General features: G+C 42.4%; 1 protein-coding gene across 1 annotated transcript in view; it reads left to right on the top strand.

Moving 5' to 3' along the window:
* Positions 1 to 12,324, top strand: part of LOC115465802 (rho GTPase-activating protein 18-like) — a 247,204-nt gene that overhangs the window by 87,952 nt on the left and 146,928 nt on the right. The window contains 1 exon segment of the mRNA XM_030196531.1: positions 2,262 to 2,458. Within this exon segment, the coding sequence (XP_030052391.1) occupies positions 2,262 to 2,458 (197 nt within the window).

The following is a 12,324-nucleotide window of genomic DNA, read 5'->3' as shown; positions in this document are numbered from 1 at the left end:
TGCATTTCCATGACTTTGTTTGTTACTTCAGTCTCTTGTTGACCTATGGATTCTAGTTGCCATCCTCTGCTGAGCCTAGTTTAAAACCTCCCTCACTGAGTGTAGTGGCAAAGATACTTTTCTTTATAAGGTATATCACAACTCTGTTAGCAGATCACCTTCTTGGAATACCACATTATGATCCAAGAAATCAAGCCCAGTTGTTGACGCCGTTCCACTGCCGTATGTACATTTTTAGGGGGGTATGTTTGCCTCTCTTTCTTTTGCCATTGACTGGAAGGACAGACGAGAATGCCACTTGTGCCCTTGGCTCTTTTTCGCTTTCACCAATATTCTTCATACCATTTAGATTTTTTTTCCCTGATCTGCTCAGGATCATGCCTGGCAGAATAATTGATAGTCCACATGGATGATCAGAATAGAATAGTAAGGGGGACTGCTGAAATATGCAACCTTTCTATTGTGTCATGGATTTATTTATTTATTTATTTATTTGTAACATTTGTATCCCACATTTTCCCACCCATTAGCAGGCTCAATGTGGCTTACATAATGCCGTCAAGGCGATTGCCAAGTCCAGTAGATATTAAACAAATACAGTTTAAAATAAGGGTCAGGTAAGGTTAGGGTATACAAGTACAACAAGGGTCAAGGAACTAAGGAATATACAATGTCCATTATGATATGAGGTTTTGATGCATTACAGAGTTGAGGCATTTAAGTTGGATCAGTAGAGTAGGCCTTGCAAAACAGGTTTGTAATGATCGCCTGAAGTTTAGATGGTCATGGATCGTTTTCACACTCTTTGGTAGTGCATTCCACATTTATGTACCTAAGTAGGAGAAATTGGATGCATAGGCTGATTTGTATCTGAGTCCAATGCAGCTTGGATAGTGGAGGTTCAGATAGGAACGTGACGCTCTGGTTCTGTTTCTGGTCGGAAGATCTATCAAGTCAACCATGTATCCCGGGGTTTCACTGTAGATAATCTTGTGGACCAAAGAGCAAATTTTGAAGGTAATACGTTCCTTGATTGGGATTCCATGCATGCAGTATACGTTGGATAGTAGGTCTAGTTAGCAGATGGTTTTCTTTGTCCCATTGACATGTCATGGGTAGAAATTGGACCGGGGGGGGGGGGGACAGCTTCTCCCCCCTCCCCATGTGCTTGTGGTCATATTGCCAGCTGTATGCCTGTCTACCACTTGCTCCATCCACTATGGGTCATGTTAGGACAACAGTGATCCTTAGTTCTGTTTCTCAAAAACTGCTAAGTCTGATCCAGGAACAGGGCCCTTTTCCAGTTTTTGCCATACATCACCATTTTATTTTGTGGCAAAAGTTGGGAAAACAACTTTGTCTATAGGTTGGAGAAACAGCACTAGTGAAGTAGGAGTGGCTGGATTGTTCCTACCCCTAAGAAAGACCTGCAACAGATGAAGTAAAAGGTTGGGGTGGGAACAGGTTGTAGTAACCACTTAGTTTGGGAGCCCAAATTTTACATATTTAGTTCTGGTTATATCAGCGTTCTGCTCTTTTGTACAACAGAGTTGTCATTGGTACAGTTCTCTCCACCTTTTTGTGGCCTTTGGAGGGTTAAACTGACACTTCTGTGGGCTTTTATAACCATTTAAGTTAACTAAATTAATTGGAACTCAGTGGTGATATGTTTTACCTCATGGAATTGACTTTCCTCCAGGTTGAATTCATTTGGGAAGTAATGTTTTTCTGTTTGATCTATTGTCCTCTCTATTTGCTGTAAATCAGGGATTGCCCAAACTGTGGGTTAGGACCCTAAATGGGGGTCACATCAGTGGTTATATCAGGGCTGCTTCCCTTCCTTTTGACCTTCACTGTGACCTCTGCCCCATATGACAGTCAACATGGAACCTGTGCTTTGGTGAATATTCATAGGGTCTGTCCTCTCCTCCTCCTGTGTGGACTTCCTGCTAGATTGGAAACATATGCAGAGTACTGGGGTCTGTGAATACACATTGACATACAGGGTCCTTTGTTTACTGCTTCTGCTGCTTTCATGCTTTGGATATGGAGGGAAGAGAAAGTGAATGGGGGGGAGGGGTCCGCTCTTCTGTTTTCATCTTCATCTGGGGGGGTCACATGAATTTTTAGGTGTTAAAATTGAGTCCTATTGGATGAACGTTTGGGATGCATAGTGGTACATCATTAATTGAAGAGTGAGGTGTAGTAACAATGTGAACAAGTTATTGTAATATTGTTAACAAGCTGTGTTTGTTTTACAGTCGCAGGTCTGGCCAATGCACAGTGAACCAAAAGAATTCCCCCCAAACCAGCAAGAAGCCTCCATTTGACCGCTCTAGTTCCCAGGATTCCTTGGATGACCTATCCTTGGATGACTATTGGACAGAGTTGGAAAATATCGAGAAGAGTACAGACAGGAGTCATGAGGAGCGAGAAGAGGTAGTGAAAGAGCCAGATGGTAAGAGAAAAAGACAGTAAAATATAGTTGTATAGAGTGTAAATATTCATGTTTTAACAAGTGTTTTCCTTTTTTGGAGATTATAGAAGATGTGTTATAATTTTTAGAGTTATCTTGTGCCTTTTAAAAAAAGATACCAATAGTGTTGCATCGCTTAAGATAAACACAAATAAGTCAGATGTGAAAATAACTTTATTCACTTTATTTTTAGTGATGCTTTATTAGCAAAGTGTTTTGAAAATGTGCTTTGCTGCCTGTCTTCATTGTCTTCATTATTCATATATGTGGACACACGTGCATGTAAATGACTATTTTTGGCTGCATGGTGTTTTGTAAGTGCATGCCAAGAATTTAAGAGATGATGTAGCAGGTGGGCATTCAATGGGCTGATCGTGGATGGGGTGCGTATTTACATGTCTAGATGATAAAATATTTTAATTTATACACATTGCAGGCTAAGTGCAATCATTTACACCAGCCTTCACACACACAGACACCTCTTCCATCCTCTTATATCCCCCCCTCAACTCTCTACAGATAACGCCTAATTTATAACTATAGAAATAGATATGCACCTCCACTGATTCAGAGATATATATGCACCCCACGTACATCATCTGTCCCAGTGACACATGGTGGGAAAGCCCACCACTGAAGAGACACTTGCAGGCTGCCTGGCAACGGTATTAGCATTGATAGTGGATGCAGAGCTTGAACCCAGTGGTCTCTCAGCTGCCACTGCAGCGTCCGCATATGCAACCTGGCGTAACATACCACAGGTATTGCAGCTGCCATGTGGCCCAGAAGAACCAGCACCGCTCGGGCTGTGACATGGGTGTTCCCGGACAGCAGGTGGATGAGCTTCTGGATACGCAGGGCCCTTTCTAGAGGTAGATATGCCAGCGCCCGTGGCGTATGGAGCGTTGCCCCTATAAACTAAAGGGTTTGTACCGGTTGCAGCTGCGACTTCTTGTAATTGACAAGAAATCCCAACACTTGCAGTAACGTCAACGTTTCCTGAAGGGCTTGAGTCGTCTCTTGAACTGAGGAAGAGGATATCAGCCAATCGTCCAAGTATGGAAAAATTACTATTGTACGGCCACCAAAGGCGGAGGCCTCAGGTGGCAGTCTTCTGGAAGTAGCATATCCCCCCCCCCCCGCACACACTGGCCATGGTCTGACATCTCCCCCGTTCCTTCAGTCCCCTTCCCCAAGCCTACCTTTGTTTACTAAAAGATGGCGGCTGCAGCTATTCCCATTGGCTGCCCCAGTATCGGCCTCTTCTCTCTAGTGCAGACTGCCTCTGATGTACTTTCCTGTTTCCTCAGAGGTGGGCTGCAGTAGAGAGAAGAGGCCAGTGCTTGGCAGCAGGGCAGCCAGTGGGAATCGCTGCCGCCACCACCTTTTAGAAAAAGGTAGGCTTGGGGAAGGAGGTTGAAGAAGGAAGAGGGGAGATGCAAGACCATGACTGGGGGGAGGGGTGCCATATCAACCCTCGCCTCTGACAGCAGATTGCCTTGAACTGCCCCTGATTAGTCCATACCCGTATGCCTTATGCCTAGAGACACTCCCATATTAGCATCTCTTACTGCCCTACTGAGAGACACTTTGCCATGGCTGTTTCAGTGGAATCCAACACACAGACATATCTTAGTCTGAGAATGGAGAAAAAGGGAAATGTGCCATTATGAGTGTGCACTTTTAAACTTGCCCCATTCTCCTTAAATCTGAAGTATTTTACTAATTTAGTACAAAATAAAACGCATAGAGAAAGTAGGTAGAGCTCATTGAATACTTTTTAAAACCTCTTTGTATGTTTATCTTGTCTCTGTGGGTGAGGAGGGTCTGCTCTTGTTGGGCAGGGAGGTGCTGTGACCCTAACCTGATATTTAACCTCCTACTCAGCTAACCAAGTAGCAGGCTGAATATTGCACCTAACTGCAGGCAGGCATTGTGGGTAATCGGTGCTGGCACTAAGTATTGGGGCCTGATTCTGCTTGGGGGGGGGGGGGGGGGAGGATTCTGCTGCCAGCTGAATATTGACCAGTAAACGAAATTTTTGAGACTAAAAAGCTGTTTGCAATTGTTGTGGATTTAGGACAGGGAAAGAAAGTTAGGAGCTTAGCCTGACTCTCATCATTAGGCTAATAAGTTTGGCTCATGAATATAGGCAAATGAATGACATGTCTACATTTATAAGAATAACTTTTAAACTCCTAAATGATGATGACTTTTAAGCTGAAAACTTAGGGACCCTTTTACCAAGAGCACTAAAAAGTGGCCTGCAGTTGCCCCAGCACCAGTGTTGTCCAGAGGCTGAGACCACTTTTAGAGCTGCCAGTAAAAGGCAGCTTATTCTGTTTTTCCAATAATGGCCACACGCTAATTTCTCCATTAGCGTGTTGCCATTAGCATGTGAGCCCTTTCCGCCACCTATGTTGTAGGCAGTGCGGACTCACACACTAATCCTGCATTAACGCTAACTAATCCTGCCAATGCGCTAACGAGTAGTACAGCCACGCCCACTCTCTACCCCCAAACATCCCCCAACACTAAAAAAACAAAACAAAACGCTTTCTTTTATTCTAATTATGCATTATCACAGTACCTTCCCTCCCCTAAGTTTATTGTGCAGTGCACTGAAGTTAATGCAAAAATATAAATTGTTAAACTAGTTTTGCAGAAAACTTCAGTCAACCCTGTCAAAGGATTATTCTGGATCCAAAGACAATAATTTGGTGCAAACCTTCTTAAAATAGTAATACTGATAAATTATTACCATGTCTACTTTTCTGGAACAAATTCAGGCCTTTCATGTACTAACCTGTGTTAATACAATTTAACATATGTTTAATAATGCAATCCTTTTGTTGTTTTATGGGCCTTTTTAATAGCTATGGGGGTATGTTTTTAATAAAGGTTTTTTTGGAGTTTTTCATCTGGTGCAAAATGAGTCTTATGTAGGGAGGGAGGGAAATGGGACTTGATATACCGCCTTTCTGTGGTATTTTGCTACTACATTCAAAGCGATTTACATATGTACAAGTACTTATTTTTACCAGGGGCAATGGAGGGTTATGTGACTTGCCCAGAGTCACAAGGAGCTGCAGTGGGAATAGGTTCCTCAGGATCAAAGTCCACTGCACTAACCACTAGGCTACTCCTCCACTAGCAACATTCCATGTAGAAGCCTGCCCTTGCAGATCAGCAATGCGGCCGCGCAGGCTTCTGTTTCTGTGAGTCTGACGTCCTGCACGTACGTGTTGCTGATCTGCAAGGGCAGGCTTCTACATGGAATGTTGCTAGTGGAATAGCAACATTAACATTCCATCTAGAATCTCCAATAGTAGCAACATTCCATCTAGAATCTCAACTAGGGAAAGGGAAATGGGACTTGATATACCGCCTTTCTGTGGTATTTTGCTACTACATTCAAAGCGGTTTACATATGTACAAGTACTTATTTTGTACCTGGGGCAATGGAGGGTTAAGTGACTTGCCCACAGTCACAAGGAGCTGCAGTGGGAATCGAACTCAGTTCCCCAGGATCAAAGTCCACTGCACTAACCACTAGGCTACTCCTCCACTAGAAGTAGTTTATGTCCATTGGTGAGAAAACATGTACTTTATGCAGCTAGGGTCTAGGTTTGTTTGGAACTGGTTTTGGTTAGAGCCTGGGCAGAGTCATGATTTTGTACTTTAATTATGTATAGAATGTATGTGGGTTCATTAGAGCTGTAATTTTGGCTGCTGTCATAGGGCTGTTTTATAAAAATAAAAAGGTGCGTTTCTGTTATTACAAAATTGGCTTAAAATGACCTCCCAACCTAGGCAAGATGTGATAAAAATGACTTTATACTTAACTCAAATTAAAGTGTATTAAGATAAGTTGCAAATGAGGGCCTCTGTTTGGGTTTTTTAAAAAAATTAAATCTGGTAAAAAAAAGAATCATATTTAAACTGATGGGAGAGAGCTTTGCTGAGAATTTCCCATCCATATGTAACAGAGATATTGATCTGTTCTGTACAACTGTCAGCTGCTGTTTTTTAGGAAGACATAATGATTGCTTATGCCATTGATTCTGGAAGTTTCTCTCCTCCCAGTATCTCATTAAACTAATTGACCCAAGTGGCCATTAATTTGTTACTAAATAATTTAAAGAATTTGGTCATAAAGCCATCCAAATGCAGAGATGTATTGCTTTTGAATGACTCTTCATGACCATTCTGATGTCTTCAGTTGCAAGTGGTTGTTTCCGTGAATCCAGAGAATGGGCCTTGAGTGCTGGGAATGCTATTGATAAGGGAAACTCAGCTTGTACATCTTGATTCATTGAACTCTCAGGAGAGTAGAGAGACTCCAATAATAACGCTGAACAGATGATTTACATATTTCCTTTGTGTACAGAACATTCCACTTTTCCATCTTGATTACTCCCCAAAACTTCTTTGTATGTGTGTTATGGAGTCAAAAAGCAAGCAGTTTGTCGGATTTATTTGCCCTTTCAGATTTGGTTTGCTTTCATGTCTTTGCAGCTTCCCTCCATGTTCATAAGACTTTCTATTTCTGTGCTTTTCTTTTGCTTTGTTCCAAAAGCGTAGTCAGGTTGAAGGCGCAGGGGAAGCAGAGAGTGAACCGCTGGCGGCGTGTGTTTTAAGTGCAACGGATCGCGTACAAAATAGGCGCCGGTCGAAGTCTGGGGGAGCGGACGCTCCCCTGGCACCCCGCCCCCTAGCTACACCTCTGCTTTGTTCCCTTTTTCTGGGGGGGTAGGGTGTGGGGGGCGCTAGTTCTCCCTTCTTTCAGCGCAATCAGAAATAGTGCTGGGATTCTGCCTTTGCAAGCCTTCATTCACTACTATCTGGAGAATTTTCATCTGTTCTAATCAGAGCTGTACCAAATAGCATACAAATAATGAAAAATATTATTCAGCCGAATACAAATAATGGGCACTGAGCTTTAATATAACAAATAATAAAAGAAGCAGTGTGAAATCAGAGATCACGTGTACAATTTAGCACAGTGGGGAAAAGGGGAATGAGACTTGATATACTGCCTTTCCGTGGGTTTTGCAACTACATTCAAAGCGGTTTATGTAGTATATACAGGTACTTATTTGTATGTGGGGCAATGGAGGGTTAAGTGACTTGCCCATAGTCACAAGGATCTGCAGTGGGAATCGAACCTAGTTCCTCAAGATCAAGGTCCACTGCACGAACCACTAGGCTTCTCCTCCACTCCCAAAGCATTCATATTTGAATATGAATAATGTTTCGGGCACTATTTGGGGCCAGATCAAATCGAATGCTAATATCCAGTACAGCCTAGTTCTAATAGAGCCATCCTCCTAGTGTTCCTAGGCTGGCCATTACATTTTATCAAATATTAATGTGCACATTGTATTTAAGTGATGAAGCAAATGGCTGTGTTAGCCTAAGTGCTGGACTGTTTAGACCTTTTATCATAAGAACATAATCATTACTATACTGGAACAGACTAAAGGTCCATCAAGCCCAGTATCCTGTTTCCAACAGTGGCCAGTCCAGGTCACAAGTACCTGGCAAGATCCCAGAACAGCAAAACAGGTCTTATGCTGCTTATCCTAGAATATGTAGTGGATTTACCCAAGTCCATCCTAATCATGGCTTATGGACTTTTCCTGTAGGAAATTATCCAAACCTTTTTTAAACCCTGCTAAGCTAACTACTTTTACCACATTTTCTGACAAAGAATTCCAGAGTTTAATTACTCGTTGAGTGAAGAAATATTTTCTCCAATTCATTTTAAATTTACTACTTAGAAGCTTAATTATGTGCCCCCTAGTCGTAGTATTTTTGGAAAGAGTAAACAAGTGATTCACATCTACCTGTTTGACTCCACTCAGTATTTTATAAACTTCTATCATATCACTCCTCATCCATCTCTTCTCCAAGCTGAAGCTCCCTAGCTGCTTTAACCTTTCCTCATAGGGAAGTTGTCCCATCCCCGTTATCGTTTTCATCGCCCTTTATACCTTTTCTAATTCCACTATATATTTTTTGAGATGTGGTGACCAGAACTGTTCATAGGCCAGATTACAACAAAGGCAAACTGGATGCAAGTCTAGGGCCCAATGTCAGATACGCTCAGGATTCAGGAGACTTTGATTGCTACTGTCTAGCTTTTTTCACTGTTATACACATTTTTGTATTAATGTCCAGAAATTAGAAAAATGGCTAAATGTCTGGACTTTGTTCACAGTTCAAAATCTCTGTTTGCAGTTCTCCAGTGAGCTTGACCTGTCTATTTCCAGTTTAACAGCAGAGACTGTGTATAGGGGCAGCAAGAAGTGGAAGACAGTTCTAGTCACAGGAAGGGAGGCTGTGAACCAGGGGAAGATCCTTTAGTGATGAGCTGTGGGGTGGGGTGGAGGACAGTAATGAATGGTGCAGGAGGCAATAGGCTGCTGACTTGGAGAGAGTCAGTCAATGTCCTGGGGTGAGGTAGGGTGCTGAGGAAGGGGAGAAATAGGAGAGGAGAGAGAGGGGGAAAAGTGACTGCTGTAGGCTGAAGAACACAACTGCAATAACTTACATGATGAATAGTTAAGCTCTGGAGCTCGTTGCCAGTGAATGTGGTAAAACCAGTTAGCATATCTGCATTTTAAAAGTGTTGGACAAGTTTTGGGAGGAAAAGTCTATAAATTGCTATTAAGCCACTACTTATCCTTGGGGTTGGGAGCATGGAATCTTGTTACTTTTGGAGATTTTTGACAGATTAACTGAGTAGTCACAAGAACATTTGGCAACAGCACAACACTAGAAGAGTGTGTGTGTGTTAATGTTAATATAATCAGTTTCCTTTTTAAAATTTGGGAGAAAACCATTGGTACAAATGTACCTGTGTGCATACTAAGTGGAATGAAGTTTTCAGCCTGGGGACTTTGCCCAGGTAACTAATTAATTAGGCCAATTCCTTTGGAAGCAGTATTAGATTTTTCACTTATTAGTATTAGATTTTTCAATCATTTCAGAGGCACCAAAGAAAGCTAAATATCATTTTCTGTTTCTTCCATTTATGAAGTCTTTTGATGCTTGAATCTTTCTAGATTTATATCTTAGACATACCATCTGTAAATTTCACTTTCTGGGATGGTCTACCCCTTGCACTAAAGGCGTTGGAGGGTGAAAATAACTTGTCCAGCTTTTGATTGTTATCCCGCTGCTCTAACCATTAGGCTGGTGGTTTCCGAACCTGGTCCTGGAGGCACCCCAGCCAGTCAGATTTTCAGGATATCCACAATGAATATACACGAGAGAGATTTGCATGCAGTGGAAGCAGTTCATGCAAATCTCTTTCATGAACTTTCATTGTTGATAATCCTGAAAATCTGACTTGGCTGGGGTGCCTCCAGGACCAGGTTTGGGAACCACTGTACTAGGCCATACCACTTCAGCCACGTGTGTGCACAGTTCCCGTGCTTGCTCACAACTTGCTGCTCTTACCACTGCATCTAGAACAAGGCCCTGCAGGTTTTGCTATGCTACTTTGGGAGAGGTTGTAGGAAGACCGTGAATAAAGAGCCCAGTGGGAATGGAGGTGGGAGGCTTGGACAGAATGAATGAAACTATGGGGGAGTTGAGAAAATAAGTAAATGAAGGTCCATGGTGGGGACTTGTAAATGTTCATTTGCCTAAGGTGTAAAATAATGTAAATAGTGTAAGGCCCAAAATCTGTAAAATCCATCCTTTGAAATCTGGTGTCTGTGACATCTAATAGTTTTCTGTGCTACCACAAATTTTAATGTTGTTTTTTTTCAAACCAGTGGAATGTTTAGTATTGAGCTTTTCAAGCTGCTCCCTGCCCTCTGTCATCTAAGTGAAAGACACATGCACATATTCACACACCTAGTTATTGGAAAGAATTCCTTGAGACATGCTCTGCATGCTTTCCCTGTTTGTTTCCTACTTTGTTTCCTTTGATTAACTATTTTGAACATTGCTGTCGTGTTTTTTTTTTCTTTGTGAAGAAGTATTTCCTTATTTGTTAGTTCACCAGCTGATAATTGTGTACTTGTGAAATGCTTATGAAATGCACATTTTAATTTTTCACACATGCATGAAAACATATTAGCCTTTGCCTGCTGATATCTTTTTACATTTCTACTAGTATGTTCCATTTGTTTTGCAAAAGTTAGCCAGTTTTTTTTATTGGTTGCTTGCTGAGCATTTAATGACTACAAAATTTGTAGAACTACAAAGTTTATCACTCAAACAATCTTAGTGGTCAGAACACTAAAGTGGATTTTCAGTATCAAAGGGATTAGCATAAACCAGAGACATTTCCTAATGGCCCTTTTATACATAGTGGAAAGAAATGAAAAGATTATCAGGCACTGATAATCTGTGACTCAATTTGATCACTGCAAATGAACATAGAATACACTACGTCAATGGTTTAGCCCAATTAAAAGTTATCCAAAGAATAGATGTTCATTTTTGAGCAAGCATTCAGTTTGTACAGGCACGTAAAAATTGAAATTGCACCTATACTTAAAAATGAATGTGTGCAATTGATTTTCATGTGCAGAAAGCACAAATGTGCGACCCCCCCCCCTCCACAAGAACACATAATCACCAAAACTTTGTTTATAATGAAGACTATTTTTTTGTCCATGCACACTGCTAACAGATGTCTATACTACATTAATCTAAGGTTTGCAGATAGTAATATCATTTGAGTGTGTTTTTTGCAACTAGAAAGTTGACACTTTTTGCCAACATTTTGTATTTTCACTTATAAGCATTCAACTTGTAGGCATAACTAATTAACCTCAGCAGCGGGCGATTTTTTTTCTAGCTGGCCGCATTGAGGGGCATAATTGAACGGCGGCAAAGAGCGGTCCCGAACTGTATTATCGAAAAAGATGGCCGGCCATCTTGCGTTTCAATAATACGGTTGGGGCCGGCCAAATGTCAGAGATGGCCGGGTTTGAGATGGGCGGCATCGTTTTTTGCCGATAATGGAAACCGATGCTGGCCATCTCAAACCCAGCCAAATCCAAGGCATTTGGTCGTGGGAGGGGCCAGCATTTGTAGTGCAATGGTCCCCTTCACATACCAGGACACCAACCGGGCACCCTAGGGGGTATTGCAGTGGACTTCAAAAATTGCTCCCAGGTGCATACCTCCCTTACCTTGGGTGCTGAGCCCCCCAAATCCCCCCAAAACCCACTCCCCACAACTGTACACCACTACCATAGCCCTTAGGGGTGAAGGGGGGCACCTACATGTGGGTACAGTGGGTTTTAGGGGGGGATTGGAGGGCTCAACACTTACCACCACAAGTGTAACAGGTGGGGGGGGGGGGATGGACCTGGGTCCGCCTGGCTGAAGTGCACTGCATCCACTAAAACTGCTCCAGGGACCTGCATATTGCTGTCATGGAGCTGGGTATGACATTTGAGGTTGGCAAAAAAATGTTTTTAATTTTTTTTTTTTTTAGGGTGGGAGGGAATTGGTGACCACTGGGGGAGTACAGGGAGGTCATCCCCAATTCCCTCCGGTGGTCATCTGGTCAGTTTGGACACTTCTTTGAAGCTTGGTCCTGAAAATAAATGGACCAAGTAAATTCGGCCAAATGCTCTTCAGGGCCGCCCTTCTTTTTTCCATTATTGGCTGAGGGTAGTCATGTGTTAACAACGCCCCTGCCCCGCCTTCGGTACGCCTCCGACACGCCCCCTTGAAGTTTGGCCGGCTCTGCGACAAACTGCAGTTGAGGCTGGCCAAAATCGGCTTTCGATTATGCCGATTTCGCCGGACTTGAGAGATGACCGGCCATCTCCCAATTTGTGTCAGAAGATGGCTGGCCGCCTATTTCGAAAATA

The sequence above is a fragment of the Microcaecilia unicolor genome, chromosome 3 (genome assembly GCF_901765095.1).
Source record: "Microcaecilia unicolor chromosome 3, aMicUni1.1, whole genome shotgun sequence".
NCBI classification, from domain to species: Eukaryota; Metazoa; Chordata; class Amphibia; order Gymnophiona; family Siphonopidae; genus Microcaecilia; species Microcaecilia unicolor.
This window is presented reverse-complemented; position numbering and strand designations above follow the sequence as displayed.